Below are 26,178 nucleotides of genomic sequence, written 5' to 3'. Positions count from 1 at the left end.
GTACTTCTCAAGTCAGGCTTTTTCTTTTTCCGAACCGACGCTATTATATGATTTGCAATTCAATATGTGTAATACTTCTATATGGAATACAGAACTTTGAATTAGGATTTTCACATAATTTAATAACACATGGGCTGAAAAGTCCCAGACCTGACAAAGAAAACAAGTTTTTTTTTTTTCAAAACTAGCTTTTTTTATCAACGTAATTTCCATGAAAAACAACGCGTTAATTCCAGTGCCGCTCTAACATTTCAATACCACTATTGTAAAACGATTTATCTTTTGCCTCAAAATAGGCCTTAGTTTCAGCGATAACCTCTTCATTCGAGCGAAATTTCTTACCGGCATGCATTTTTTTTAGATCTCCGAATAGCCAGTAGTCGCTGGGAGTCAGATCTGGCAAATATGGTAGATATAGGAGCAATTCGAAGTTCAATTCATGTAGTTTTACCACAGTTTTGATGAAACAAATTTTTTTTCTTCGCCATGTGCGTACGTTTCTTTGCAATTTTGGCCTTCAGACGCTCCAGTAACGCTATATAATATTCACTCTTGATGTTATTTCCCTTATCACGATAGCCGATGAATGTTTACATCAAGCACATCCCAAAATATCGAGGCCATAACCTTTCTAACCGATTGTTATGTTTTCGGGCCGTTGGACGAGGTTCACTAGCTGCTGTCCACTGAGATGACGATCGTTTTGATTCCGGAGTGAAGTGATGGATCCATATATTATCCATTGTTACATATCGATGCAAAAAATCCGGTTTGTTACGTTTAAACATGGCCAAACACTGTACTTTTTGGTCAACATTGAGTAAACGCGGCAGTCATTTTGAACAAAGCCTTCTCATAGTCAAATTCTCATGCAATATAAAGCCAATATTTTCTTTTGATATCTTTACGATGTCAGCTAACTCACGCAACCTCACTTTTCGAGCATTCAAAACTATTTTGTGCATTTTTTTGATTTTTTCTAGTGTTACCGCCTCATTTGGACGTCCACTGCGTTCTGCATCATCGGTGTCTCTACAATCATGTTTGAAGTCAGCAAACCGACGGTTTATTGTTGTTTCTGATAGAGCAGAGTCCCCATAACACTTTCCAAGCCATTGCTTCACCTGAACGCTATTTTTTCTCGTCAAGAAGCAGTGTAAAATAAAAACACAAAATTGTGTTTGATCCATTGTTTTGAAAATAACAAAAGTAGCGTCACTCTTAGTACAATATCTCATAATCTAATAAATAGAATATCATGAAATTTTAACAGTGGCCTTTTTAAGATTAGTACTAACTACAAAGGAGGTGGACGAAATGGAACTAGCGCCATATATGTGTTAGGCCCGGGACTTTTCAGCCCATGTAATATTAGAATTTTCTACGAGCCGATATTTTTTAATATCGACGATTCAAAAACGCTTCGTTGTGAAGTTTACTTGAATAAATTTGATTTTGATTTGATTTGATTTGATATTCAAAAGCGTTCCTATAAAAGAAGTTACATATAAAAACGTAAAAATATTTCTTTGTTCATAAAAGTAGCATGTGTGTAACATAAAAATTTACAGGAACTGAAACGGTTCGTTACTCGTAACTCAAAAACCGGTCACTGATGTACAACGATCATTCGTTAAATAAAGTTACAAGAGATTATACATTTATTCATAAAGAACTTGAACAGCCCTCTTTTTTTATTCAGTATTAGAAAACTATATATATAACTACTTAGAAATATATTCATCAAAATGCATTGGAGTAGCATAGAATAACCATAAGTGGAGTAGCAAATAACTATAAGTGATGTTCGGAATAACATTATTTTCAAAAAATGAAAAGTAGAAGATTAATATTGCATAAGTTTAAAGTATATAATTTTCTTTACAGCTGAATCCACACGTGAACGACTTCCAACGTCGATATGTAACGGAAGTCCGACGTTGCAACGAAATGGAACGCAAGCTGCGCTGGGTGAGCGGGGAACTGCCTGAACCACCACCTCCGCCCAAGCCGTCGCCTCGAGTATTAACACCGAGGGAGATCAATATATTAGAGGTAAGAAAAACCTTTCCTTAGAATATGACTTGACGTCTGAGTTCCGTGCCTTACGTGTGATACACTAAACATCAATACTTACTGTATTACGGTCACTGTAGCGAGTAAGTGTGACTACAGGCTAAGCGGACCATGAAGCACCAACCTTGGGATCTTAGTTCCAAAGGTTGGTGCCGCATTGACAATGCAAGGGTTGGTTAAAATCACTCGCAGTACCATTGTCTATGAGCAGTGATGACCAAACCAGACCTGAAATACATTATCATTGATATATCGAACAATTTTCTTCCAGGAAAGGATCGACTACATCGAATCAGAAATCCAAGAGATAACAAAAAACGCCCAAAACTTAAAAACGGATTACCTCGCGCTCATCGAACTAAAATTGCTGATAGAAAAGACACAGACTTTTTTTCAAGATCACAGCGCTCATAGGAAGATCTCCGCGTCAGTACAAATTTACAATAATGACGGTGCTTTAGGGCATTTGGGTTTCATAGCGGGTGTTGTGGCTACAGCGAGGGTACCGTCCTTTGAAAGAATGCTGTGGAGGATATCGCACGGAAATATTTTCTTTAAGCAGGCCCAAATCGATGAACCCTTAAAAGATCCGGTTACGGTAAGTTACAACTAAGATTAACCTACTAGATTCCGACCGCATGTGAGGGGGATGAGAGTTGCTATCTACTCTATGTCTCTTTCTTGAAGACTTGAAAACATTTATAATTTTTAACCAAATCTTACAAAAATACGGATTTAACCTAATAATACAACCATACGAAATATTGTCAGACTTGATCTAACTATCAAGAATTTTCTTAATAAGTCAAAAGCCAAGTAAAAAATACGTGACATTTATTTTCTCAAAGTATAAAATTAAAACAATCGTTGAGGTGCAGCGGACACGAGCGCGCGATAATCACGCGTGTTTTCAGTAAACAATCGCTACATGTAATCCTTGAAATACTTGAAAATATAAGCTCCGTATCGATAACGCAAGTGCAAATTGCTGATAATCATATCAAATAATGATACAGTATGAAAACAAATCGTTACAGCATTGATTTAGAGACTAGTTAGAACTTGACATGCTATGGGCCACGCTAAATGCTATTCGGTCGTTAACCTAAGTTTTATTGATTCTTTACCCTAAGGTTTACTTTATTTATTTAAGTGGCCGACTGGCATTTTGTTATTTTAAGTACGACTTAAACGTGAACTAGCGTTATAAATTTACGGCCTTACTAATGATTGTTGTTTAGCAGTTGTTTAGTTAACCAATGATATCATATACCAACAAAGACAATAAAAATAGGCATATTACGCACACTAAGACATTTTATAAGCACGAGCGTAACTCATATTAATGCATTCATTTAAACGTGGAGGAGCGCGCCTGAGTTTCTTTCGCCGGTTCTTCTCAGGTCAGGGTGTTTCCTTCTCCGAACCGGTGGTAGTGTTTAATTTGACTATCAATAAGTAAGTGTAATGCTTCTATATTGAAAAAAGAAATTTGAGTTTGAGTTAGTGAGTGAACAGACCCGTACGGTTTCATTTGTCTAATTAGGAAAATTATAAAGTTGTGAATTGTTCCAGAGTCACGAACTACAGAAGACAGTATTCGTCGTATTCTTCCACGGTGAACAAATAAAGCTAAGAGTCAAGAAGGTTTGCAATGGCTTCCAAGCGACCCTGTATCCTTGCCCGGCGACGTACAAGGAACAACAAGATATGCTGGCTGGGATAGAGTCGAGGATTAAGGACTTAGAAATGGTAAAAATTCTTATATGACTATATCAGAATTAGACCCGAGAGTTTTACTATATAGTGTTATGCAAAGATTAAGAAACGTATTAAAGTTTCATGTTGATTGTTAACCGTTTACTACACGTTTTGGAAATAAATGCTTCAGACCTGAGCAAGTAAATCAGAAGACTGAACCACTACAAATCTTTTCAATGATTATATTATTAGTATGAATATGAAAATAATCTTTTTTCAAACTACAGAATCGTAATTTTACAATTATTTAAATATAAAACTACTCAATTTGTAATATCCTTACTTATAATATGTTTTCATTTTATACGTATAGTAAGTGGTCACCAATGCCCATAGACATTGGCGCTAATAAAATCCTACACCTTACACCACCAACGCTTCACCAACCTTGGATATAACCTTAGCTATGAAGTTATGTCCCTTGTGCCTGTAGATACACAGTCACCCTACAAACCAGAACACAACAATACAATCGCTGTTTGGCGGTAGAATTTAAATATATATATTTTTATATATTAATAATATCTATAAAAGTGTAAGATATCATCAAAATAGAAACGAACTTCATCACAACGTTAAACATAAGTTTAATTTGCGTAATATTGTTATCATAACTTAATAAACATCTCTAAACGGTGTCAAGGCAGGATCTTCTCAAGACACACATATTGTAATTATTGTATTATGACTGTTTACAATCAAATAGGTTTACAATATTGTCGACGGAACCTTTGGATAAATATTTAAAATATCTGCACAAACATTACATTCTGCCGTTTTCGTTTCAATATATCCACTTTTTTATAATTTATTGTATTTAAAATAAAGTTATTTGATCATTTTCAAACACATGATACGACTTAGTATTCAATAGCTTATACTGTTCCCGATAAATTCCTATATTATATATTGAATAACTACCGACCAATCAACGGAGATTAAATAATTAAATAAAAAAATTATGTTTACTGGCCACAAAAAGAAAAAAAAACAGAACGGCATAGGCAAAGAGACATTGTCCATGACGAACCCCCTGAAAATAATCGAGGTCGTCCCGTGCTCCGGATCCACCCTAGATAACGGTTTGCTTAACCAAAATATATATTGATTTGGACAAAGGGTTACCTCACCTCAGCTTTATGTTGCAGTACACGTGTATAACACTGCAATGCTGATTCAGGTAAAACCATTGCTCAAGTTATACAAAATGTGATAAAAATTCCAGGTGTTGGAACAAACGGAACAACACCGTAGACTGGTGTTGGCGAACATAGCGAGAGACATCAGCACGTGGATGGTCGTGGTGAGGAAAGAGAAGGCCATATACCACACGCTGAACATGTTCAGTATGGACATCGTCAAGAAGTGCCTCATAGCGGAGTGCTGGGTCCCGAGGTGTGACTTACACATCTTGCAAAAGGCTTTAGACAACGGTGTCGTAAGTCCACTTATAATTTACTTGAAAAAATATGGTTCTTATTTCAAGGGGGTTAAGCCCCATATTGTACAGTAACTACACGGTCGGCCTGTACGCATGTTTCACTTTGCTCCATACTTATATTAAGATAATAAATATGGCAACATTCAGTAGGTTTATATACTGACTTATATATTTAGAAATCCGTTTAATTAAATAAAAAAATTGTCAGAGATATTTTTTTAATTTGAACCCAAAAGATCGTCTTTTACTATATTCAATGTTTTCTGTCTTAGTATATGTAACTTAAATAATTTGATACAAATATACAAACCAGACCTGAGAAACGTCCTTGGTAGAACACGCGAGTCTTAGCCGAAGATTACTGCACTATTGATCGTTTAAAACATCGTGAGAAAACATGTCCGGTGCAATTTTGCCACGCGCATTAGGGCAACGGGAGGAAACATTAACAGACTATTATTGTTTCAATATAACACCGAAATCTATAAATATATTCCAGAAAAAAAGTACCTAATATTTAAAGGAACATAGAAAATTTTTAAATTAATTTTTGCAGTGTTATACTTAAAGAAAGTAGATAGGATTGTTTTTAAGCGAATTGTTTTTTGTTTCTGTGATTAAACCTAATACCAAACAATAACCTAAGAATAAACTCAAATCGATATCTTGTAATTTTCACTTTTACAGTTTCTAAATAATCTCATATTCGTAACTGAAATAATTATTCTCATATCAATATCCGAAATGACCCACCCATAACACCCCTGGTTCACAAGTAATGTATATTTTCAGAAAGCAAGCGGTAGTCCCATCCCGTCTATTCTACACCACGTCCCCACGTTAGAGATACCGCCGACGTACAACCGAACTAACAAGTTCACTCGGGGCTTTCAGACTCTCATTGATTCCTATGGAATCGCCAGCTATAGAGAAGTTAACCCAGGTAACGAACAATCTTACTTTTTCCATTTCGACAACTGTCATAAACATGGACTTCGTAACATTCACTGACATGTATATCAATTAAAAATCTATAGAACATTCATAAATTTTAACATGTAGGTATATATTAAGACTCTTGTCTATATTTTACATGACTAATGACAAAATGTTTTGCCAATTATTGTACTACTAAATATTGCATCGTATACCTGTATTTTGGTTTGAAGATAACCTCATTACAGGCAGGGCCGGATTTTGATATATAATTAATTATAGTAAAATACAAAAACCTCGTATTGTATTATATCTACATATGTATACAATAGATTTACTCCTCGGAATTAAGATGGTTTTTTTTGTTTAGAAATCTCTCTTTAAAAGCCCCGGGGTGTGTCCCTCCCCTAAATCCGGCCTTGATTAATCATTGGAGACAATATGTCCCACAGACATGGAATTGACAATCTCAGGATCGTTTATGCCAATGTCTAAGGTAGTGAACACACCACGACGATCTAGTAGCTCATTTATGTCGTCCAAAAGTTTGCTAAAATTGAAAGTTTAGTGTCCTTGATTTTACTTACAAATGCCCAAAATTGTACCTTACCGAATAATTATTCAGATCAAGTTACTCAGAGTAGTTTCCTTGAACTGGTTTATTTAAAATACAACACTAAAATTCGACCCAAACATACTAAATAAAAGATTGTAAGAAAACTGGCCAAAAAAAAAACACATATATTTTTGTATTTTCAGCTTTGTACACGATAATAACATTCCCGTTTCTGTTCGCCGTGATGTTCGGCGATATGGGTCACGGTCTCATTATGACCGCTTTCGCCGCCATACTCGTTATATTCGAAAAGAAATTCGCAAAGAATAAAACGGACAACGAAATATGGAACATATTCTTCGGCGGACGATACATTATACTTCTAATGGGAATATTCTCTGTCTACACGGGCTTGATATACAACGATATATTCTCGAAATCGTTAAACATATTCGGTAGTAGTTGGCAAAATGTGTACGATGAAGGCACTCTGAGAAATTATAGTACTTTTGAATTGGATCCAAAAGACGCTTACACGAAGACTCCCTATCCCCTTGGAATCGATCCTGCTTGGCAAGTAAGTAAGGAACGATAGAAATATTTACGCAATATTAAACGTCAAACATTGTTACAATTTAGCAAATACAATTTTATCTCTTCAAATATTTCGTGTCAATATTTTATTTTGCGTTTTTTTTACAGTTTGCCGCCAACAACATAATATTTCTGAATTCGTTCAAAATGAAACTATCGATAATATTCGGCGTACTACATATGGCATTCGGGGTAACATTGAGTGTGGTAAACTTCAAGTAATTACTGTATTCAAGAAATTAGATACCATAGTTTGATTTGAATTTTGAAAAGTTTTTATATATATTTTTCTTTTAAAATTTCAGCTTCTTCAAAAAGGCAGAGCTAATATTCCTACAGTACATACCACAGATATTATTTCTTCTTCTCCTGTTTTGGTATTTGTGTATTTTGATGTTCATGAAATGGATCATGTATTCTGCAGATGCGACGGGTAAATACTGTTTTATTTATTCCTATTTAAATTATTGTGTAATTGTTGTGATTGACAAGAACTAAAAAAAATATATATATGTGCCGCTCAAAAAGAGGATTTATCGCTAACTAGCTATTTCTTCCTGACCTCTGAGCTAAGACATTTAATAATTAAGATAATACCATCATTAATCACGTGTCAATATTGTTTTATTTTTAACTAGTTGTCGGTCGCGGCTTCGCTCGCTTTTTAGGAAATGGTCATCAGATATTAGATATAAAAGCAGCCTATGTTCTTCCTTGGAGTTCAATCACCCTATTTTACCAAATATGGTTCATAGATTTGTCCCTGAAAGAGCAACTATTTGACAGACAGAGTTACTTTCGTATTTATAATATTATTAACAGAACAAATTTACTTTTAATAAATTTATTACATGAATATAAAATAATAATTAATTAATAATAAAATACTTTAATCAATTTCTGGTTTGCTAATATTATTACAAAAACAGTTTAACAATGATACGCCTGACCGTATATCGCGCTGCTTCCCGCCAAAAAGAGAATGAATTTAAAAGACGTCTGACAGCTTGACGGATAACGTTCTGAAAGTCACACTAATTCTCCTTATAATATCGTATAAATAAATAATCCACTTTTCTGTAACATTGATCTAATGGGCATTGTAAGGCATTTATGCCATTTCTATCATAGTCCTTGTCCAACCATTGGGATCAAGATGTTACATCCTTCGTACGTTTTATCAAACAATTTATCTCATACTGAATAATGATAACAAATCATGAGTGATTTGTACGTAACTACATCAAAAGTGATAACAATAGTCCATAATGTCAGGATTGAGCCGGCGTCGGTAGACACAGTTGGTACTCTGTTTAAAAATAGAATTTGACGTGTCCCTACCAAAATACTTTTAATAGCAATAGTCGCTTCCGGTTCTTAGTGCTGGAAACAATTGAATACGTTCATTATCTTTCGTCATAGCTCATTGAAATTTTATTGGTTAATAATGCGCGCCAGTTCACGATATTCATTTACTTGGGAAATGTTTCAAAATAATATCAACTCGGCGCAGCATGTCTTCTTCTTCCGTACTTCTCTGTCGGATGTCATCTCACAAGTAACATTCTTTCTAGGCATATTGTCTTTCACACGATTCATCCATCGTTTCTTTGGTCCTCCCGTACATCTATATCCACCAAAATATCGTTCGGAAAAGTGTTACATATATAAGAACTGATCTTATAAAATGCCATGTTTTAAATTATTGTTTTAATCATTTTTACAGATAATGCCCTAGGGACATCTTGCGCACCATCTGTATTGATAATATTCATTAACATGATGCTGCTAAAGGAGTCAACGGCTAAGGGATCTTGTAAACCCTTCATGTACGACGGTCAGGAAATAATTCAGAACATCTTCCTAGCTATTGCGTTCTTGTGCATCCCCATCATGCTGTTCGGAAAACCAGTGTATCAGATAATGGCGGCGAAGAAGCAAAAGGTACGATAATTATAATAAGTTTAATATGATTGACTCTATCCTCATCTCTTTCTATTCTTATATAGAGACAGAGAGAAAGATAGCCTGGTGGGAGCATTGCTCTTTTTCCCTACGTGACGATTTTTGCCTGTTCATTCTTTTGTAAGCCGCGAAAAAGAACTTTCTTCCAAAAATAGAATAGAATAATAAATAATGATTGCTATATAGCATATATTATGACGCAGCTGTAAGTGTACCTACTTTGATAAATACATTCTGAACATCTCAATTTTTAACATTATAAATAGATCGGATTACAGACTATACATAACTTCTCTGACGGCGCCTAAATTCAACTGATGTTTCAATTTAATAAACAGTGGCGTATCTGTTACATTAAGATCACTACTGTTTAAACATTATAAGTACAGTAAAAACTACACATTAGTTTTTTTTTTTATTCGATACTAGATTATTTGCTGTGAAACAATCATTCGTCAGTGATCATCATAATTCATTTTTATTTCCCTAAATTGTAGATTATTTATGATTTATGAAACAATGAGATCGAGAACTTTAACTTTAGCATATTTTAGCAAGTAAAAGGTACACGTGTCCTACACGATGCTTCAGACAGTTCATAACATGCCAGTAGCAGACAGTTTTTTTTTCATAAAGACTGCAACTTTCGTATCAGTCGACGAAAGATAGTTAGGTACGTCACTAGTTAATAGCGAACGCCGACCGCACCCGCAGCGCGGCGGCGTGGAGGGCGGCGCGGGCGGCGCGGGCGCGGGGGGCGCGGGCGGCGCGGCGGGCGAGGCGCTGGGCGAGGCGCTCATCACGCAGGCCATCCACACCATCGAGTACGTGCTGGGCGCCGTGTCGCACACGGCCTCCTACCTGCGCCTGTGGGCGCTGTCGCTGGCGCACGCGCGTGAGTCCCCCGACTGAATGCTCAGGGTGGTCGCGCCCTACGAATATGTAATTGGCAAAACTGTAATTCTAACAATAAAACTAACCATACATGTCACGATATAATTATGGTTAATTTTATTGCTAGAATTACATATGTTGTTCAAAAGCTATATACTCATATTACTCATTGTATCCGTCAGAACTATCGGCAGTTTTGTGGCAGAGGCTGCTCAAAATAGGCCTCGGCGGAGGGTCTCCGGTAAACGCAATCTTGCTGTACATACTATTCGCCGCATGGGCTTTCTTCACACTTGCGATCTTGGTGCTTATGGAAGGATTGTCGGCATTTCTACACACGCTGCGATTGCATTGGTGGGTTAATTTATTGATACTCTTCACTCAATCAAATAACACTGTTAAACAAAAGAGCATTTTTTGGTATTTTAAGCCATTTCCTCACATTTATCGTTTTTATGAAAAAAGATCTCCAACCATCGCCCAACAAATATTGTCTAATTTTATTTCTAATTCAATTTTTACGAATAAAATATGTATATAGACAATTTTTAGAAAATATTTGCAAATTTAAATCTCAAATTACAGGGTTGAATTTATGAGTAAATTCTACGAAGGGCAAGGTTATGCCTTCCTACCATTTTCATTCTCCGTGATCCTGGAAGCAGACGAGGTTGATATCAAGGAGAAGCCCAACGGTGGACCACCCGAGTGACATTTCCCGAAACGGAAATTTCAACTTTACGACTACGAAAACTGTTTGGAAGTGAGACGAATTTGGCATACAGAAGCGATCTCTTGATAAAACATATTGATAAATGAAACTGCCTTACAAAATTATATATGTATTTTTCTAATTGGTAGATTTACTATCAAAGCATATTTAAAATGCATGTGCCTTTTATATTATTTAAAGGTTTAACTAATATTATAGATGAATGAAAAATCAAATGACACCATTGAGCGAATTAATTTACTTAGTGTATGAATTGATTGCTGTGGACATTTGTTATATTTTCTTAATATGTTTAAACGATTAAGTTTTAAATAGTTGGTAGTTGTAGGACTATCATAGATGTGTTGCCATCGCGTATTTTAATGTTAAGTAAAGAATTGCCCGTTTTAAATATTATAAATGCGTTATTACAAGTTTTGTTAAAAGTTATTTAGTTTCTTACAAATTTTATATACACATTTTTAGATAGATATAATGAGGTTTATTTTTTAAATATTTTTTGTCAGTTTCGGCTGACTCAAAATGTTATTACCTTGTTGTTTTCATTTGAATGATCTGTAAGATCGAATTTTAATATCAAATTAAATAAATAAATTCCCTATTTTGTGCAATCATTATTTTTAAGCTATGGTACAAGTTGTTTTGATTTTTTTTTAATTTAAAAAGATCAAGGTTAAGGTCTTACGATTAATTTTGAAAATAATATAATATCATTTTAAAAACAATTCGTTATATTTCCGATCTAAGCCTAATTGTAAGTTGTTGTATTAACATAGTTTACATTTATCAATCGCTTGAAGCCAAAGTTTTATTGTACGTTCTTATTGATTGCATGTTTTTAATTGTTTATTTTAAAAATAGACTTTCTCGTGCCTTTTAGGATTTAGTGAAATTTTGAACTATTTTTATAATTATAAGTACTAATTAATATTGTAAAGACACTTTAATAAACTATAGTCTTTTTTAAGTTCATCTTTGAATATATTTAATATTGTATGTGTTATTATTGTTCAATTTAATATATTTTTTTTTTACATTTAATTTTTCAATATTTTACGTTGTATAATTGATATGTTTAATTTTTTACACATAAAAGTTCTTTGAACCAATAAACATATAAAAATCAAATTCAATTTTACAAATTTGAAATTATTGTTCAAAGAGCGGTTCTCACTAGCTCGTTATAATCGATTACCGTTGACAGCTGTCAAAATTATATTTTCTTTCGAATTTTGCAATATTAATGTTCATATTCTACTTATTAAAATAGGATATACTTGAGAAATAAAATAGGAGACAATTTGCACTCTTTAATTTAGTAGTATTAGATTCTAAAACTTTATTAAATTATATTGTGTCAACGCTAACTAGTGAGAATCCTTAGTCCGTAACCGATGACATACACGATGCCTTACTATGATAAATTTACTAGACAATACTTTGTTATATATAACCTCAAAAAAGGTTATATTTGTAAAGCAATAACGTATCTGGACCAAATGTCATGGCCTTGAATTTTACATATCGCTTTATTCAAACAATAATATCAGCAAAAGTTTTATTAATCACAATTTTACAGCACATTACACTATCAATTAATTTACATTACAGACAGAAATTGTTAAAAAACCACAACACCATTCCTTAATAAAGCTATTTTAATCGAAAACGTTTCTTATTTTCAATTTAGAACACAATTAAAACTTTCATTATTTATATATTTAGATAAGACTGACAAAGTTACGAACGCTTCGAAATAAATTGTGCCCTCACGCACACTAGTGAAGGAGTATGACGTTTGGCGAGTGTCAAGCGTAACTGTCACGCACACCGAGATAAGTTGACTAGTATGTTCTAGTTCTTTTTTAATTCGACAGTCTCTCTAGACATATAAATAATCTAAGAATTAGACATCAATATCTTAGAACAAACGATATATATACTTTTTATAAAGCCTATTGTTAATGTTTTGTCTCATTCCAAGGACACATTCAATTTGTGTAAAAGGGATAGAATACTATTGAGAGGACCCGATTTTAGTATATATTGGTTGAAGTTGAATTGTAATATCAAATAATAGCCTACAATTTACAAACTTCGATAACATATTAGAAAGTTGGCATCTTTTATGTGAATGGTGACAAGTTCCTTTACTTTTTTTATAATATGATAGTAATCACCACCGCCCATAGACATTAGCTCTTTAAGAAATATAATAACATTTTCTTACATCGCCAATACGCCACCAACCTTGGCCTGTAGTTACACTGACATATTGTCAATAAAAATTGATACATGGTGTAATTTTTGGTGATTTTTGAATTACCAACTTAAGTGGAAACAGTATATTCAATATAAATAAAATACACCATTGCAACTCTTAAATCTAGCGAAACCGCTTCAATATCCTCGAAACACTCCATAAAACATAAACAACAAATTTATTTAATAAAACGTTAGTAAAGGCTTATAAAGTTAATAATAGTATTTATATATTTTTAAGTGTTAAATAGTCAATTCACTGTTATAAAATTTTATCACTTCGCACCTACTAATTCTTTAGGCACCGAAGCAGCGCTTTAAGCGCTTTAGCCCTACGCTAGGAGCAGCCGTGCTTTTGTATCCAGGTGGTGTAACGCGCTACATCAGCTTGCGTGACGGTGCGACGCGTCTTCTCTATGGCAGCACTAATATCCTCTTTGGAGACTGGAGCATCCAATTCGGAACGCTTCAAACGACGTATCTGGTCAGGACTTTTGCCAGCTATTTTACGACGCATTGTCATCATCGCCGCGTCCCTAATTAATGATTTATTAGATTCCGATAAAATAAAAAAATATACATTTAAGGTAAAAATATATATATTTTTATAAACGGTGGATAAGTCATATATAATTACTTACCTGCAAAGATTATTTATATCCGAGCCACTGTAACCCTCCAACTTTGTCGCTAATTCTACAAAATCGACGTCGTCTCCCAACACCACTTCTCGTAAGCATAGCCTTAGTAGTTTCACCCTCGTTGTCTCTGAAATATAAATAAAACGATTAAGCTTATATTCTATCTGAGTGAAATAAATGTGTCACACACACATACCCTTAAAACTGGAATACACTACACACAATTATAATTATTTATTTATTCATTTCAAATACTTTATTGCACAACACAGGAATACATAAGGAAAACACAAAACATTCAATAAATGGCGCGCAAAGGCGGTCTTATCGCTTACAGCGATCTCTCACAGACAACCTTTGGTGATCGAAGCTTAGAACGAAAACAGGTAAGTGCCGAAATAGACAGAGAGAGGAGATAACAACTATAATATAAAAATATTTATACTAAAGTATAATAATAAACTACACAGCTACATCCCAATAATACACACATAATAATACAGTATATATTATATAATTATAGACTATCAATATATATATATATATACATAATTATAAACTACATATTATTATATACATACATACTTGCATACATTATTTAGGTATGGATAGATAATAGTTTTTCAAACGATACTTAAAGATGGACAAGGATTTAGACTGTCGTATAACAGTGGGGAGTGCATTCCAAAGTTTGACGGTTTTCACAGTGAAAGAGTATTGTGGTTTTTTCCTGCAATCTGTGGGAGTAGTTTCATGAAAAGGGACGGAACTGTGAAACAGGAAGCCGTTGAAGCGCGTGACATTTGATTTGACCAATAAACGCGCGATTTGCTTGAGTTGGCGTAAGATGTCGCCAACCTGTTTTCCGAGATTATAAAATGTTAATATTGTTTATTATCCAGGTGAGATGTCATACATTACAAGTAAAATGCGAGTATCTTGTTGAAGTTTTAAAGTCGTGAATATCTTACTTAGCATAAAATCGAATTTGAATGCCCGATGGTCTGAATCCGCCTTCTGTACTATTCAATATGCTTATTGTAAATAAAGATAAAATTAATAATACGGTACCCACCCATGTCCATATCATACCACCTTTAGCGTATCTCTTGTTTATATATTTTGATTATTTTATAAGATCATGGTAATTTAGTTACCGTCGGGCAATCCCACGTAAATTCGTTTTTCAAATCGTCTCCTGAACGCCTCATCGATATCCCACGGGTGGTTGGTTGCAGCCAGCACCATAATGACCTTATCTTGATTGCTAGATGTGTTATTTAATAGTAAATATTATTATCCGAATATGTTAAAGGCACGAAACATTTTTTATTACATACATTAACATTACATTAACAGCCTGTAAATTTCCCACTGCTGGGCTATGGCCTCCTCTCCCTTTGAGGAGAAGGTTTGGAGCATATTCCACCACGCTGCTCCAATGCGGGTTGGTGGAATACACATGTGGCAGAATTTCGTTGAAATTAGGCACATGCAAGTTTCGTCACGATGTTTTACTTCACCGCCGAACACGAGATGAATTATAAACATAATTTGCTTAATGCAAATGTAAATTCAGTGGTGCTTTCCTGGGTTTGAACCCGAAATCATCGGTTAAGATGCACGCGTTCTAACCACTTGGCCATCTCGGCTTTTTTATAGTTTTTTTCCAACAAAAACGATTTTTAAAGCATTTCCAAAATATAAATGCAGAAATAGCGTTATGAACTGTATCTATCAATAACATTTTGAGTGTCAGTCAATCACATAAAAAAGTTACATAATTACTAACAATGCTGCAGCCAGACCATCCATTTGAATGAGCAATTCCGCTTTGAAACGCCTCGAGGCTTCGTGTTCCGAATCAGCACCTCGGACCGCGCATAATGAATCGACCTCGTCCAGGAATATTGTACTCGGTGCGTAGAAGGCCGCCTGCGAATAACAAATGTGACACGAGGTCACTGTTTATGTTTTTCATTGAATTCACCTACATATGTACTAACTGCATGCAGTAGTAAGTGCACTGTGTCGTATATGTGCGTAATGAATATCGGTAATGTGTACTTGGAAGTAAAAAGTAGTAAAATTATCCGTCCAAATCGTATTTTTTTTTTATTTAATTGTACATTTAATATTTGATAGTACGCCAGAAAGCTATGTTAGATTGAGATTTATGCCGGGGGACTTCGCATTACTAATCAGTATATATAGTAAAAATGTTACCGAATAAGACTAAGAAATCAATAGTGATTATACAAAAGTGAATTGGTGGACTGATTTCTTTATAAATTATGACTCTGTACCATATCGAACAGAAGTCTGACAAGTTTCTCTGAATCCCCGCGGTACTTCGATGTTAGAGTCGCTGACGAGACGTTGAAGAATGTGGTCCGACATTCGGTCGCTACTGCCCTTGCAAGAAGCGTTTTTCCCGTACCCGGAGGACCAGTCAATAACACCCCTTTCCATGGACGACGAATGCCCTGAGATATAGAGAAATAGTAGTAGTAAACTTAGTTATTATATTAATATTAGTATATCATCAATAATAACGGATGGATGGAATTGTAAAACGCTTGAAAGTAGATCTGAAATCCTATAAATTACAAGATTTTTTATAAATAAAATACAAGTAACAAAAAAATGCAATCAAATTACAAAAACTAAAATGAACTTCGATGATTTTTTTAATAGCCTTTCCGCCATTTCATTTCTTAGACGTTCGCTTTTTAGAAATAACTAAGCGTGCAGCATGAATACTTAGATCCATGTAATCGCTCACGCGAATCGCCACTTGAAACTAGGCTAGACCAACGATTTTGGTCAGTCAATTGTTCTTTTCACTTTTGTTACGTATGCAGGCGAAACTTAATCATTAACCTTTTCTAAGATTTATTTATAAATTTGTTAATTAAAACTTAAAAACTTGAACTGGCAAAGTAATACATAATGTAGCCAAATATTAATGTACCTATTGCAAATTGAGAACATTAATACCTCTCCAAGAAACACAGGTAACCTCTTCAAGGTAACACATAGAAATTTACATAAAACCACACGTGAACAGAAAAAAATTATATTAACTACCGAGAGCCAATTTTTTCGTCTGGAAATTTCAATCAGAAAATACCTTTGACAAATGTCCAAAGACTGTTTAAAAATAATACAAAAAAATTCAAAATTGATAGCTGCTCTTCGTGAATTCTTCAAGTCAAAGCATCATGAAAAATATCTTTCACCGTACTAAGTATTTTATTTTTGAAATAAACCCGTTTCATTAAAATAAATAAAAATGTTTAATTTTTAATAAAAAAATGTTTATAACCCCTTATAATAAACCTATTCTTAATCCAATAACTTCTTTCACCTTGAAATAATCAGGCATTACGAGCGGCAGTACCATGGCTTCTTGCAATACAGACTTCGCGTCGTCCAAACCAATCACGTCTCTCCAGCGAACGTCAGGATTTTTCTGCAATATATCTCTCTCCAAAGTTTCCACTAAATGTACTTCATAACCAGCAGTGTTGAATATTTTTTCATCTTTTTCTAGCATGGTTACATCTCCCTCTGAAGGTATATCAGTTTTTCGGACTACTGGTTTTATAGGAGCTAGCTGTCGGCGAGTTCTAGGAATCCGATCGACTGAGCGCGTCTTCCTTCCACTGCTTACTGAAGAGTTTGTAGAAGAAGATTTACGGGATACAATAGATGGTAAAGTTGGTTGGATATCTGGATCTCTTTTCCTTAAAGTGCCTGCCCATTTTTCCGTCGTTGGATCTGTCGGTTTAGGTGGTTCAGTCGATTGTTCTTGGAATGAATTTATTGGCGTCGGTCGAACAACTAAAACAAAACGACAATCCGTTAACGAAAAATATTTTCAAATGAACTAAATAAGGCTAAACGAGTTGTGTAGAATAGAAAGTTTTATGTGCTTCTTTCAGTAATCACAAATTACCTGTAATTACAGCAATTTTGGTTGTAGTAATTTACTCTATTGATATAAAGTATAAAATATCATTTTACCTTGTGTAGGAGGATGTCTTGTGCCATTACCGAGATGGGTGTTGGGATTTTTCGCTCTCTCCCTCCTACTATCACTTTTATCAGTTCTGAGACCATCTCTCGGTGGACCCTCACCTTTCTTGTCACCCTCGCGTCGTGCAGTCATTTTTGCGAAACCAAACGGCTGAAGACTCTCTGACATCATGCGATCCATCATCCTGGCCATTTGATGGAAACCAGAAGATGGACTGTCAAAGAAAAACATTTTAATTTAATAAATAATAATATGTAAAACTTTTTATGAGTATGATTGTGTTTCTATAACTCTTAATACAACAAAGAGCAAAATATGCTTGGAGTTAGGAGTGGGCTAGATGAGACCAAGATGTGCTTGTAACTAAGTAGATGACACTACGATATTTGTGTTTGTAAGACACGATTATGTGTTTTATTACAATTTATCCGTTATATTTACTCATCAGTTATTCTACCGACAAACCTTATACAATATCTTGTATAACTATATTGTGTTTCGAAAGGCAATGTTAACAGAGAATGTTTAAAATCCTATAGTTGAAGTAGGTATGATCAATATTTTTGGGTGATGGTAAAACATGTGCTATCAAGACTATTTGCCTTAGAGTTTTTCTATTACAAATCTCAAAACAAATCATCTGTCATGTTCCATTATCAACCAAACTTCAGGAATATAAAAAAATATCTTAAATAATAATATGTAGATGTATCATCTGAAAAAGTACTAAAAAAACCTCACGCTATAAATAGCCAAGTAAATATCTCCGTTATATTCAACTATAACGTAAATTGATCCCTCGCAATACTTCAACAAATGCATACATACCCAAAAAATGGATCATGTTCAAAAAATTGTCGTAATCCGCCGACATTGGGAATCAGCGAATCGCCAAAACCAAAATTCATGGTTCGTTTGAAAAATTTCAGCCCTTTTGAAATGTACATAGGTATGCTTTTATAAAATGTCACGAAAACATAATTTGTCTGTAATTATGTCATTTTCTGTTGGCCGGTCATATAGTAAAAATCTTTTGGCAAGTCTGTTTTGTTCACGTTGTCATGGTAACAGCGGAAACTCCTGCCGGCCATACTTGTGCGTGTAATAAGGTCACACTTCTTGCAAGGTGTCAAACGAAATTGAACTTTATGAAAACGACTTTTGGTGAGTTATGAATATTTTTGTCAATTAATATATATTTTTATACAGAAGGTCATTTCACATCCACAGATTTTTATCGTTATTCATATTACTGACCTAGTTTTTTGAATGTTAATACTTCAAGGGGCACTTAACGTTTTAACCTTCATTTCAATCGAGGAATATTTTCTATTTACCAGGATTATAATCTAAGTGTTTTTATTTATTTAAAAAATGGATATGAGTATGATTTTCTTTGCTTATGTAATTCAACAAATATCAATTTTAAAATTGCTAAGCGCATAAAACGACCCATAGACCTAAATTATTAGTAACAATCAGTGTTAAATTTTTTCATAAATATCTACTTTTTATTTCTAATTAAAACATACGAAAAACTCAAATCACTAATAACGCTTTACGATGTAGTGCAGTACGACGATGAAGATTCAATGAAAAGTCTACACTACAACACGATTTTCCAGAGGTCATTCAACTTTATGTTTGTCCATTGACGGATGTGGGGTAAACTTACAAGCTACAAGGATGTGTGTCAAAGGCCATCGACTACCACGGGGTTAATGAACTGAAGATCCATCGATGATATCGAAGGCATTTGATGCCTTTTTAAAATAATTATACACTACATCGCCCTTAAACAAGGTTATGAGGATATTAGGGTCTGACCCGATAGATCATTAACGTTGATGTTCTAGTTCCTTAATAATTATAACGTGTTAGTTGTTTAGAAATATCAATTTGTAGGACCGACCTATTCTAGAACATGCTAAGGTTAAGGTATTGTGGTGTGTGTGTGTGTGAGTGAGCTATTATTACAGGTACAAAGGACATCATATCTGGGATCCCATTGATGATGGTTTTTGGGCAATGGTATACGCATATATAATAAGATACTGGCAAATATAATCAATTTACCAATTACTAAATTTAAAAAGTTTATTAAGACTAAATTAATAAATGAATCTTATTATTCATTAAAAGAATACTACGACATCGTCCTTAATGTCCCATATATGCATACAAGCATTCTTATCATTTATACCATACATCATAAAACAGATATTTAATTAATTTATAATTTTGAAATGACCAATGAAATCATTTGTTTCAAAAAATTATTTATTTTTTACCAATAATGTAACTTGTTTCGCCCGACGCGGGTCGATTATCTCGACTGTTATGCAAATTGTATGCTTTATGTTATTTTTCACGGACTATTAATTTACGCGTCTAGTTACTTCCTGATTCCAATAACTATAATTAAAAGTTACCGAGGACTTCTATGCTACAAAACTTACTAGGGTGTCTATGATATCGTTACTTCTCTTGGCGTATCATCAAATCTGTAAAATAGGGACAATATGCAGGGGCTGGATTAACACTAGGGGCACTCGGGGCTAATACCCAAGGTGGCAAACGAAGGAGGTTTTGATAAACAAATCTTCGCGTAATCAAAAATGCTTTTCTATTTTCCAATCTATAATAATTATACTTTCGATATTATGTTAAATTTCGATAATGAAGCGGATTTTTTTACAGTGCCAATGTGTTAACCGTCAGCTTAGTAGCAATAAAAACGCTTATGCGGCTATCGCTTTGTGAATGAGCGAATTATCATAGTATATTTGAGTTATTGCGAATTAAACTCGTGCATGGGTGACGAGTATATAAACAAAGCGATATTGCTACACGAATAAGCTAAGCCCAACAAAGTAACTCGTCGTTAACCAATGTTCAAACCCACTCCATCCTCCCTTTACAACTGCGGATTATACAATATGTGGCAGAATTTCATTCAACTCGTGCAGATATTATCTTCATCGTCGCACGATTATGAATTCCAAATACAAAATAGGCACATGAAAGACCAGTGTTGATTGGCTGAATATATTCTTGCTTGGCAGACCAGCTAAGAGGTCACCAGATGGGAAGTGGTCACCATCCCCCATAGACATTGGTAACTACCCAGAAACATAAATACCGTAAAAGAAATCATTCCTTACATCGCCAATGCGCAACAAACTTTGAGAACTAAGATATTGTGTCCCAAAATGAGTGCAGCCTATCCTTAGGTCCATCTGATAGGTTTAACCCCGCTTGTAGGTCAAAACAAGCCAATTTAAATAAGCCAAAATAACTACAGACAATAATGATATAAAATCCTAGATCCCATTGGTACCAGCGCATTAACTATAGAAATAATCTATGGATGACCAATCCATCTTCAGAGATCAGTTTGTCCTTTCCTTATCTGTATTCCTACGAAAAATGTTGAAAAAGAATACTGATTTTCTTGTCGGTTCTTCTCGGTAGAATTAACACTCCGAACCGGTTGTAGCTTCACTTAATATAGTTTGTAAAACGTCGATCAAAAGTGCTTGTAAAAGTCTACTCGAATAAAGATAAATAAACATTGACAGATGCAAGTAAAGCAAGGAGTGTACAAAGTCGCTCCTCACGAGTGCAGGGAAACCCACGCAATCATTGAAACAATAATATCACTTGAATATATCCTTGCATGTCGTTTTATCCTAAGGTCATTACTAATTTATTTTTAGTGTTCGTGCCCTCAATCATCCTATTAGAGGCTGTTATAATTTATACCATTGCGAATTGCTTGATATGGTTAAATTTGAAACGATTGCGAACTCAATTCGTACGATAAAAACAATTTAGCAATGTTACTGCGGAGATTCTGAGAGCATTAACCGAATAACAAAACTAAATTTGAAAATCTTGGTACTTAACATAATAATTTTGAAAAAGAGTTTTTGTTTGTCTGAAGTGGGTATTGTATAAGTTTTCATTAAATTGAGACTATTATTTATAGTTTGTTGTTTATCATTACTAAATAATTAAAACAAAAATAAATAAATTGACTTGGTGGTATCGGCTATGTGCAAGCCCACCTGCTTTGGTAGCCGGAATCAGACATTCTTCCGGAAAACATCAAAATTTAGTATTGTGGTGGGCCAGTTTGAAGACGCATTGGCGATGTTAAAAATGATTAATATTTCTTCCAGGGTCAATGTCAATGGGCGGCAACATGGAATAAATCCAGGGGACTTTGAACCATAATTTAAATCCTGAAATTGAAGACCCTAACCGCAATTTATTTTTATATTTGCTGTAATACATTTGTTAATTTTCTGTTTTAGTTATGAAAAGTTCTGGCTCTGTGAGTACCAGGTTTTAGCATGAACTAAGATGGACTTGCGACACATGCTATGAAAAATTCGTATCAAAATAGAAAATCGTAAAAGCTGAAAACAATACCTACTACTACTTTACAATACCTACCGCAAATCTAGTTATTGAAAGTTATTGAAAATATATATATCTAGGACGTAAGTTTACGCAACTGCATCGAGACCATCGACGACGAAAACCAAATCATATTGAGATTTTTTAATATTTTTACAGCGATTTTTTATATTTTTCTGTCGTCACAGCGCAGTTCCAAAAAGGCATGATTGCTTAATAAAAACTGTGCAATAAATTCCTTTTAGAATTCGACAGCGGTTTGCTGACATCCCGCAGCATGCGTCTCTTAATTTTTAGACAACCGCCAACGAAATATCAACACACCTACACCACATACTGCCTTTCATACCGGCATTGAATCGTTATTTTATAACAATATTTAAGATAAACATGATATATTCACTCTGAATTAAAGAGTATTTAATGTTAATCTGTCACATTCTTTTATATTATTTTAAATCACTTGAAAACGTACGATTTGTCCCTTACAAAACAAATAATAACTAACTGTTAAGGTCAATAAAAAAGGTAATAATATTGTGCAATATCTTGTAATATTCTTTACTAATTGTGTTCTCAACGGCATGTTTTTTGATCACATACTAAGGAAGATTATTTTAATTATAAAGTCGGACCCCAATAACTGTATCTACCTCTATATCTACTACCAACATCGATAAAAGTTAACTTTGACGTCTGGAAGAAGTCAAAACAGGCTTAAGAGATATTTTGTGACTTACTTGGGGCATTTGATTGCGTGCAACGTGAAACACTGGTCAAGAAGCTACGTCACTACCGCATCGAATTCAGAGTGTCGTTTATGTATTACTAAATCTCAAGTTTTGTATATCTCTTAAAAGTCTATGTACTTTTATTTGTGAGGGCTCAATACCATACAATTAGTACATTTATTACTGTATTAGTCACATTCCTAACAGAAAATATAAACGATCAATTGTCTTATTACCATCAGAATCTCAAAATTAATATTACATCAAGTTTAAAATATAATCCAAAACCAAATATCAACTAAGCCATTGCATTGTGTTCATTGTATCAAAACAATGTTACACGTCACATTGAATATCACAAGTTTCCTTGACAATCAAACTGTGTGATCACATACGCGGTCGGTTTAAAAAAAAAATCAATAGTTTTATTCACGCCAGTAACACGCTTTGTCATGACCAATGTACTCGTCCGTCTAGACTGATCATTAGTGAATTAAATGCATGCAACACGTTTTATTAATACCAGACAATTTTAATCATTCTCCAGGGAACAGTAGAGTTATTCTGTAAGAAGAAACTCGAAACTCACCGCAGAACACGAACGTGAAATGTCAGGATGCGATAGGCGACATTGACTATATTTATTAAACTTATATATACGTATCGAAATGGCATGTCACCGTAATTCGGTTGTCAACATTTCACGAGCGAGATGCGAAGTGAATTCTTATACAATCGCACTGCTGTCATGTAAATTGTTTTGACTTGTATTATTATATATTTTCCTTTGTTATCAATCTGCAAACCTTGAGATACGGATGAATCAGAAGCGAAAAGTCTAATTAAATCGTTAAGAATACGATTTTTTTTAAATCAATTAATTCAGTAAACAATTGCAATAAATTTTTAATTTCGTAGTTGAAATAAGTGTCTTGGTGATGTGGTTTTAATTAATAAATCGAACCGTGTAGCGTCTCATTTATGTATCACATACGAAAAAAAAGTTTTAAAATCGGTCCAGACGTCTTTAAGTAATAATGGAACATACATCAAAAAAATCCGACGAATTGAGAAACTCCTAAGTTTTTTTTAAGTCGGTTATAAAAACGTGGACTTGTCATTTGTTGATTTTAAGCAGGATTTAATACATATATAAAAATAATTGTACTGTATTGACATACTCTGCGATTAAAATCGTGGTAAACAGTAACTACTGAATTTCTTGTCGGTTTTTCTCAATAGAATCTACTTTCCGAACCGGTGGTAGATTTAATTCAACACTGCAACATAACGATTCAAAAGTACTTTTACGAGCATTAAAAATATTTTGATGTTAATTATGATTTTTTTAAAAATAATATTTATATAGCTGTTAATTTGATTAAACCATGGCACTCTAAACTCCAAGATATCAATGCTAGAGAATTCTATTGTTTTTAGACAAAGAAACTTAAAAATTCTTTCAACACCAATTAACGTACGTTCCACACAAACACTAATTTAAAAAACCCTCATAAAACACAGTGAGGTAACTCCTTTCTAATAATCACACCATAGAATTAGTTCCCATATCTTGAATATCGCGTGAGTAAACGAAAACAGGTCAAATATGTACAAATATCAAGGAATAAGTACTCAGTCCTAATGATACACCCATGGACCTAATCAAAGACCCAGTAAAGACTATAGAGTTTCCACCTTTTTAATTTTTGTTTATAATAATTAATATTATAAAGAACAAACGAGGCATCTGCTTGGAGGCACTTTGTTTGTTTGTTTGTTTGTTTGCTTGTAGTAATAACAATGTTATCTATAAACTTAATCAAACCGAGAAAAATAAAAATATCGGATATTAAATAATATTTTTAAGGGCTTTTTTCAACGATATTAGTTAAGTATTTTGAATTATTTCAATCCAAATAATTGTTTATGCATAGTTGCTTATAATATTTTTTAATCCTTATTCAGGATACAGTACATCACAAGAAAAATAAAACGACATCGACGACAACAAAATATTTACTCGCTACGAACTGTAATATTGTAATTTTCGGACATATTTTGGTAGGCAGTAATCGGCTTGTATACCCATTGTATTAAACGATTAAGTGCTTCTGGCCGAATTTAAACCCCGCCATAACTACCATCGACTAAGCATTTGTGCATACGATGTTAAAGCACTCAAGTGCGTATGCAAACACAGAAACACTATGATCTTTCACATAATCCACTAACAATCCTAAATTACACCAGCATGACGGGACTTGACGGAAGTAAAACCTGTCTGACTAACCCTCCGAGATACCAGGACCTCGTAATTTACATCCTTATAAACTAACCTATAGTAAGTATGCTTGGTTTGTATGTATAAGTTGTTTGTATAAGTTTGGTTTTACCACTTACCAACCGATATCCCAAGCAGAGTGGAACACTGGATGAGCGGACATCGCTCCCAGCGGTACCCCGAATCCAAATTCGATTTTCACATCATTGTCTCTTCTACACCACGATCGAGACCCGTTCAGATCCATTGATGCTGACTTCATATCATTCGACATATTATCTATTTAAACTTTTAAATAGATAAATGTAGCTGTTACAATATATTTTTATTTAAACTGAATAGGTTAAATTGTGTATAGAAGATATTTTCTAATTAGTTAAAAAAAACGACTGAAATGTATAAACTAATCATTAAATATATGTGATTTAATTGTATATCACGTCTGATAGATATATATGTATATCTATATATAGATTTATATTTTAATGAACTTAAAAAACACGAAAACAACTCATTTAACTATAATATGTTAATGTACATAAGTTCTTTAATAATATCTAGATTAACAAAACAGCCAAAAGTTCTATCAATAAAATGTCACAATGAGTCACGATAGTATTTAGAAGAAAATACTATTTCTACTTTTATATATATAATAACTTCTAACCCGAACAATACATCCGCCTAATAGTATGTATGTTCGTAGAGGTCTACGGAGCTACGCGCTGCCCGCACGAGCACGCGAGCACGACTGCGGCCGATGACCGCGACTCGCCAACCCGTCACTTCTCACTGGCCTAATTGCACTAGCCTCTGTAGACTCGTAAACTTGCAGCT

General features: G+C 34.0%; 2 protein-coding genes across 6 annotated transcripts in view; one reads left to right on the top strand and one right to left on the bottom strand.

Moving 5' to 3' along the window:
• Window positions 1-12,625, top strand: part of LOC113392173 (V-type proton ATPase 116 kDa subunit a 1-like) — a 41,495-nt gene extending 28,870 nt beyond the window's left edge. For both annotated transcript variants that reach the window (XM_064215289.1, XM_026628454.2), the window contains exons 3-14: window positions 1,888-2,055; window positions 2,348-2,674; window positions 3,652-3,828; window positions 5,063-5,275; window positions 6,071-6,221; window positions 6,974-7,347; window positions 7,473-7,582; window positions 7,670-7,797; window positions 9,091-9,308; window positions 10,044-10,224; window positions 10,406-10,577; window positions 10,809-12,625. In XM_064215289.1, the coding sequence (XP_064071359.1) occupies window positions 1,888-2,055; window positions 2,348-2,674; window positions 3,652-3,828; window positions 5,063-5,275; window positions 6,071-6,221; window positions 6,974-7,347; window positions 7,473-7,582; window positions 7,670-7,797; window positions 9,091-9,308; window positions 10,044-10,224; window positions 10,406-10,577; window positions 10,809-10,935 (2,346 nt within the window). In that variant the 3' untranslated portion in view covers window positions 10,936-12,625. The remainder of the gene's footprint in view (window positions 1-1,887; window positions 2,056-2,347; window positions 2,675-3,651; window positions 3,829-5,062; window positions 5,276-6,070; window positions 6,222-6,973; window positions 7,348-7,472; window positions 7,583-7,669; window positions 7,798-9,090; window positions 9,309-10,043; window positions 10,225-10,405; window positions 10,578-10,808) is intronic.
• Window positions 12,501-26,129, bottom strand: LOC113392174 (katanin p60 ATPase-containing subunit A1-like). Of its 4 annotated transcripts, none has more exons than XM_026628456.2 (9): window positions 26,009-26,129; window positions 25,461-25,650; window positions 17,889-18,115; window positions 17,230-17,705; window positions 16,166-16,345; window positions 15,652-15,794; window positions 15,017-15,126; window positions 13,860-13,986; window positions 12,501-13,754 (listed from the first exon to the last, which is right to left on the bottom strand). In XM_026628456.2, exons 2-9 carry the CDS (start codon window positions 25,613-25,615, stop codon window positions 13,556-13,558), a joined length of 1,617 nt encoding a protein of 538 aa, XP_026484241.1. In that variant the 5' UTR covers window positions 25,616-25,650; window positions 26,009-26,129; the 3' UTR covers window positions 12,501-13,555. The 4 variants fall into 4 exon arrangements, with proteins under 4 accessions (XP_026484241.1, XP_026484243.1, XP_026484242.1 ...); XM_026628458.2 differs by having other exon boundaries at window positions 25,461-25,629; window positions 26,009-26,104; XM_026628457.2 differs by having other exon boundaries at window positions 25,461-25,675; window positions 26,009-26,087.
• Window positions 26,130-26,178: the final 49 nt, after the last annotated feature.

This window comes from Vanessa tameamea, chromosome 7, assembly GCF_037043105.1.
Source record: "Vanessa tameamea isolate UH-Manoa-2023 chromosome 7, ilVanTame1 primary haplotype, whole genome shotgun sequence".
Lineage (NCBI taxonomy): Eukaryota > Metazoa > Arthropoda > Insecta > Lepidoptera > Nymphalidae > Vanessa > Vanessa tameamea.
The sequence above is the reverse complement of the archived record's forward strand: the minus strand, read 5'-3'. Positions and strand labels throughout refer to the sequence as shown.